The following is a 6,844-nucleotide window of genomic DNA, read 5'->3' as shown; positions in this document are numbered from 1 at the left end:
AAACATTTACTATTGTTGGGTGCTTTGCTTAGATTGCAGAGTAACTCTTACATTAAAATATAGGGGCTAGTTGCATTAAAAATGCTCTAAAGAGAAAAAATATCACTAATGATATTCTAATAGTGTTCAGTACCAAGAGAAACTCATTAACTACTGCATGTTTCCATGCCACTTTCTCAAAACACCCCAAAAAACCTGCAAGCAAAGTCATTACCAAAATTCCTTCATCAAAATTTTCAAAAAAGCAATTCTCAACTATTAAGAACAATGTTCCATGCAACAGTGACCCCAGTTTAGACAGAAGACCCCAATATTTATAGGTTAAACACATAAGCAAGTTCGAGCCAGATTTCACCATTGTCTTATAAAGGTAAAATTTAATTTTATGCAACTAGCCATCTGTATATTTCCCCTTCTCCATTTTGACTTTACTTAGGGTTTACTAAAGTTTTGCATTCTTCTATAAAATTCAGATTTTTAAATATGGGTTTCTTATGGGTCTTACATTTGGTGACTGGTTAGCAGTGTGCTGGCCATCTTTGGTTTACAAAGGATGTCTTAACCATGGACTATCAAAGGGGCTAAAACCAACTTCCTTTAGAATTCTTGTATTTTCTTTTACTCATTCTTTTATCTATACTATATCACTGCACATGAATTAGAACCGCACGTCACAAAATTGCACAGGGATTACAAATATTACATCCAGTCTGCATAAAATCGAATTCCACTACTGACCAGATCACAAAATGGCTGCACTCTCTAATCTAAAACTAATTTGCATATTGTACACATGTAAGACGATTTTTTAAACTTGAAGTCACAATAATGCATGCAAGTTTGCTTTTTTAAACAAATTTTATAATTTGTTCATGCTACCTAGATTCAAGAGAGCTTTTTTGAACATTTGCAATACCTCACCTCGTTAGTTAATAATTCTAGTGCATGCATATGGTGTATACAGGTAAGTAAACATGCATTTTTTTCACATTCTAAAACTATGGCAGTTTAGGCCATATTGTGCTGCCTGCATTTTATCTGCAATGCAGTGTGTCTCTAACGTTTTCAGTCCCGTATTAATAGGTGGCATTTACACATAACACCTATATAGCAGCAAAGCTAATACAGCTTGTGATTAAAAATGTTTAAAAATAGCTAATAAATCAGATTATCTTGAGGTATTATTTCTTGCAAGTCAAAATGGAGAGCAAAAAAATCAACCCTAATTTTTAGTTTATGTATACACTGAAAATAGCAACAATAAAAATAAGCATTTGTAGCAGACATATTCCATCTTCACTATTATTTTGCTACCTTTGGTAAATTACTGGGGCAGATCTTGAAGTTAAAAACCCATGTTTAGAAATAAGTGCACGCTTCCCCCACTATATAGCAGCAGACTGTGTTGCCCCTACGCAAAACATTCTCATATCTAATTTTAACTTTACATATAAAAATAACTTGGAGAAAATACAAAAAAACATTTTATTTTAACATGAAAATATCACAAAAATTAGTAAGCCTGAGATGTAGGGTTTTGGTGAAAAACAAGAGGCTTGTAGTGTTTTGGCTGCTGATAAAGATGCATGTATTGATAGCTGGGGTGAAAAGCAGAAGAATGCACTTATTTCTTCTGCATGTCAGTATCTTCAGACACAGTAAGCCACATGCACCCTTTCTTTCCTTGTTAAACAGAGGCCAGTTTGCTATTCTTAGTTCCAGCGGAAGTGGATCTGACGTGGGCGATCAGCACCTTCCTTTACCAATGGCTTATGGAACTCACGTCCAGCACGAGAGTGGATATTTGCCCAACAAAACTCACAGTAATACTGCAGGCAAGTGACATTGGCACAAAAAAAGGGAGCAAATTTTCCACCACAGCGTGCGCCCTGGCATTCATCACACATCTGGTCATCTAGCACATATGGCTTTACCTCCACCTTGAAAAAAAAGAAAATAAGTCTCATTAGGGTCTGCTTCAGAAATCAAATTCTGTAATAACTTAAAATGTTTCTACAGCAGAAAAAAAGGACCAGCATTAAAAGCTGAGGAAATGGGCAGTTTCTCAAGGAAGGAGCTTTACCATGTAGTAGGTTAAAACACTCTAAAAATCTATAAAAATCTGATTTGCAAAACATTCCACTCTCACCTTTCTTGAATAACATCTTTGAAACACCTGTGTGCTGGTATTTTCAGAGTTAGGGAGATTGTGAGTGAAAAACAAAAGACATATCAAGTAGTCATGGAGACAGTTTCCACACCTTTTTCCCTCATTCCAATATCACCTGTGAGATGGCAGAACCCGAACAGCCACTGATTAAGGCAGCGCTTCTCCACTGCAGGTGCGAGTCACACTCTGCTTGAAAATAACTGGCACAGACAAGTCAGAACTGTGGAGAATCTTACAAAGGGCATGCCTAGACTTCTGTAAATTTATAAGATATAAAGTACAAGTCCTGTTGTGAAGGTCTGACTTGGCAGAACACTTCAGACTGGAGTCAGCTCTGAATGATAAACTTCTCCACCTCAGTTTCCACATCTGTCAAGTGGGAATAACAGATCCTGTCTCAGAGTTGTGAGGCTTAAATTGTGAATGTAAAAGCATAAGACAGTGCTTGGCACATGGTAAAATAGTCTATAAATTAGTATTAGCTACTGTTAGCTGCAATAGCCTTGCTTTCCTGCTTGTGATAACTTTATGAATGGAAGGCTTTTACCGTTGTTTGGCTGAAAAGTGCCAGACAGCAGAACAGCTCAGCCGTTCCTTAGGAGACAACAGAACACTGAGTGTTCTGAAGGACTGGATTGAGATAAAGTAAAGGTTGCCTATAGTAAAAAGTAATGACCCAACAGTTTGTATTCTGAATGTATTCTACTGAAATACTTGCATGAGTGCAGAAAATGAATATAACGATATTTTCCGCAATATTATTTGTAAGAACAACAACAAACTAGAAACAACCTAAAAGTTGATTACAAGAACTGCAGGATGTTCATTTGATAGACAGGTAATGGAATTACATTGTTGTTTATATTTCATTGGTTAGGATTAGGATAAATATATTTTATGTATATTCGACAGTTGGCTTTTCTGAATTGCTTGTTTGTATCTTTTGCATATTTTCTTGCTGGAGTTTTGTTTGTTTTTTAAATTGATTTATGAGTTCTCTTTTGTCAGTTAAGAATTTTTAACCTTTTTTCCAGTGGCTTTACAATCTTTAACACAAATTTTTAAAATTGTTATGCTTGATCTTTATCTCTTAACTTTTTCCTTTATGGGAACATTATTACAAACAAAGAATAAATTAAGGTAGCATGAGAGTTAACTGGATTTCATCTCACTGAATTATAAACTCCATGAACACTGGGACAGCACCCATTTGCTCAACATTCAGTTCCCAGTGCCTAGAAGAATATCTAGCACGAAGTAGAAATGCTATAAATATATGCATAAATACAATACATTTACATATGTTTTCTGGGTTTCTTTCTCATGGTTCTTTCTTTTTTTTTTCTCTTTTAATAAGATTTTAGACAAATTGAAACCAGGATCTGTGATGTTTACTTCACTTCCATATTACCTGATAAAACACCAGATGTTCAGGAGTTACATTTTAATATAAAACTGTTGAATGAAAATTTTACAAATGCAATGATTTCAATTATTTGTATTTTTAAAATTCTAGATATTAGTTTTATGAAGCTAACCTACTTTACTCAAAACCAGACTTTAAAGACGGAAAATTGAATTTCAAAACCTATTTTTCATTAATAATCTCTAATAATTAAACTCTTCTATATGCGAAAGGAAGTTTCATTAACACTACACTTCACCTAGTCTTATTTTCTAACATTTACTAGAAGTCACAGTGAATTATACTACTCATGAAATAACATACAAAAAAATATAATGAATTACACATCTGTGGTGACTGTGTTTTCCAGCTATCAGACAGGAACTAAACCACAGTATCCATGAGTCTAAAAAGTAAGTGGAATAAACAATTTTCATTCCCTCCAAATAAGTATCCCGTGTATCTTTGGGTTGGCAGTTATACACTTATATTTATTCAATTTTTATGGTTTAATAACCATATTCATATTGGAGAGATGAAAGGTATAAAGGTTAATGGTTTAATATTTCTTTGTATAAGCAATATTAGTGACTTGTAAAATATTTAAGGCTCAAATTCTTTCAAAAACAGTTCAAAATTACCTTTGTAGCACATATCTTAGAAAATAAGCTTTTCCCTCAGGTATTTCAATGCCTTTTTAAGAAGGCACATGTATCTCAATTCATCTGCTCTGCAACTGAGTTGCTCTTTAAGAGTCAATACTCTGCTCCAAATAATTGGTCCTTCACTATAATTTCAGAAACAAAGAGGTATGAGGTATGACACTGTAACAGTCTTTTTCTTCTGGTAGTGTACATTAAATACCATGATTATATACTATGTAAATAACCTCGTCTGTGACCCATCACCTCTCTGTTAGCGGTCTAAACCACTACTGTACATTTGTGTCACTTTCGGAGCTTTATAACCAATTCAGCAGAACCTCAGGGGGTAGGACCCAAATGTCAAGATTTTTCTAAGTTCCCAGGTGAATAATGTACAGCAGAGGTTGAGAACCACAACACTAGAGGAACTCTTAATGTTCAGACAAGTTCAGAAAAGTTATGTATGCGTGTCTTGTCAAAACCAGAGCACCCCCTCTTAGTTTTTTTTTGGCAACCTTTTAAGTAGCAATGCAAACAAACAAAAAAAACCTACTCCGCATTTGTGAACTGAACCTATGCTGCGTTTCTTTTCTAAATGAGATGGTTGGGTAATTACATTGAGGACTACTTCTAGCATGCATGGTCCAGTCAATTGGTATTAATTAACCAGCTTCCCTGTTCCCAAAATAGTCTTTTAATGTGCCAAACAGCACCAGAAGAGGCTTCAAGAAACTGTTATATTGGGGAAAAGGAGTACCCACGCAAGTTATATCTTCTATCTATTAATTCAGATATAAAAAATTCATTTACCCGCATATTCTTACTGTATTTCTTACAATTATAAACATGATTATTTTATAATATATTTAGCTATGTATAGGAACTGTTCACAGATTTTGGCATAAAATAGATTTGTAAATGAATGCTAGTGTCTTTCCCTATTTTAGAAGGTAGTCAGTACTTGGAATTATTCAATAGGGGTTTCAGTTATCATTCCTAATACTTCTTAAAAGTTCTTATTGTGATGATTCAAGCAATGCTACTAAAAAATTTTTAAGTTTAGGTCAATTATCTTAGAGAAATATACACAATGCATTTTTATTTTAGATTTTGTGACAAATGAAAACAAACATTTAAATAACACTCTCCGTCAAGTTCTATTCTAAGTGCTTATATATATGTAAATTCATTTAATCCTCAAAATTACTGAGAAAGACATGTTATCATTGTTTTCTATTTTACAAGTGAGGAAAAAGAGGCATAGAGAAGGTTAATTTGTAGAAATGGGGTTCAATCCCAGGCAGTCTGACTCCAATGTACAGGCTCTTAAAACCACCTCTGCCTCCATGGTTAGAATATTTGACCTTACTGGCTGATTAAAAAATTTTGACATGGCTGCACAATGATATTAATATTTTTATATTATACCTAAAGTTTAAAGTGTGTTCAGTAATTTTCCATTTCAAGGATATGTTTATATAATATCCTTTAAGACTTAAAGAAGTATAAACATTAAACAGTGTTCAAATTATATTATTAACTCGTTAGGGTATGAGGCTTTGGATCAGCACCTTATTATAGGACATAAGTGATTTCCCAATATGCAACTTACACGTTTATCAATATCACCATGCTGAAGCTGAACAAACCGAGCACTAATGGCAGCAATATAGCTCTGCTGATTGGAGAAAGCAACTCGCCCAGCACCTTTTGGGTATTTTAGCTCAGGATCTGTATCAATTCCTGCATAACAAACTCCACCATACAGCCGGTCCATGATCATAGCAAGTTCCACTTCAAAAGGAGAAGAAGTTTACATCAAATGTGAGATAACACAGTAATCAACAATTTTTAAGTACTTTTTGTAAAATGTAAAAGTCAATAGTATATTATCATTTGACCAGGAGTAGAATGGCAGATAAGAGGCTGTTATTAAAAAAGGACAGGGATCAAGGATGCTTTTTTTAAACTATAAAGTGACTCACCACCATCACATCTACCTACTTACAGCACTAAACCCACTATATACTCTATCTTCTGTCCTATAGAGAAATAGTTCCATGCTCTTTCCTAAATCCAATCCTTTCACTTGCCTACTAGATCCCATACACTCTCACCAAGGACACTGCTTCAGCAGTTCTCCCCTTTCCCTTCTATACAATCAGTTTTCCCAAGTACACTATAATTTTCCTATCTTAAAAAAAATTCCCATAACACTTATTCTCCCTCTCAGCTATTTCCCTGCTCCATTTCTCCCTGCTCCATTTCTCTGTTCGCCTTTACAACCAAATTTCTCAAAATCTGTTCCAGTATTCCCCCCAATTCCTCTCCTCCCATTCTCTTTATTCAACTCTTTTTCTAACCAGACTATCACACCATGACTCCACTATAATTGTTCAAGTCAAGTCCAATGGTCAATCTATCTGTAAGTAGCATTGAACACAATTAATCCCTTCCTTCTCATTCAAATATTTTCTCCATCTGGCTTCTAGAATATATTATCCCACTAATTCTGCTCCTACCTCACTGATAAATTTCTTCTGAGTCTTCCTTGATAGTTCATCCTAAACTCCTTTTCAATGTCAGAGTACCCTAACTTTCAATCCTTGCAACACTATCTACACT

General features: G+C 34.5%; 1 protein-coding gene across 10 annotated transcripts in view; it reads right to left on the bottom strand.

Annotated features, from left to right (window-relative positions):
* CPEB2 (cytoplasmic polyadenylation element binding protein 2) overlaps positions 1-6,844 on the bottom strand; it is a 71,462-nt gene that overhangs the window by 2,058 nt on the left and 62,560 nt on the right. For all 10 annotated transcript variants that reach the window (XM_054553712.2, XM_054553713.2, XM_024246158.3 and 7 more), the window contains 2 exons: positions 5,832-6,013; positions 1-1,940 (listed from right to left, as the gene is read on the bottom strand). The exon at positions 1-1,940 is cut by the window's left edge and continues 2,058 nt beyond it. In XM_054553712.2, the coding sequence (XP_054409687.1) occupies positions 1,713-1,940; positions 5,832-6,013 (410 nt within the window). In that variant the 3' untranslated portion in view covers positions 1-1,712. The remainder of the gene's footprint in view (positions 1,941-5,831; positions 6,014-6,844) is intronic.

The sequence above is a fragment of the Pongo abelii genome, chromosome 3 (assembly GCF_028885655.2).
Source record: "Pongo abelii isolate AG06213 chromosome 3, NHGRI_mPonAbe1-v2.0_pri, whole genome shotgun sequence".
Classification (NCBI taxonomy): domain Eukaryota; kingdom Metazoa; phylum Chordata; class Mammalia; order Primates; family Hominidae; genus Pongo; species Pongo abelii.
Note: the sequence above shows the minus strand (reverse complement) of the source record. Positions and strands in the feature narration are given on the sequence as shown.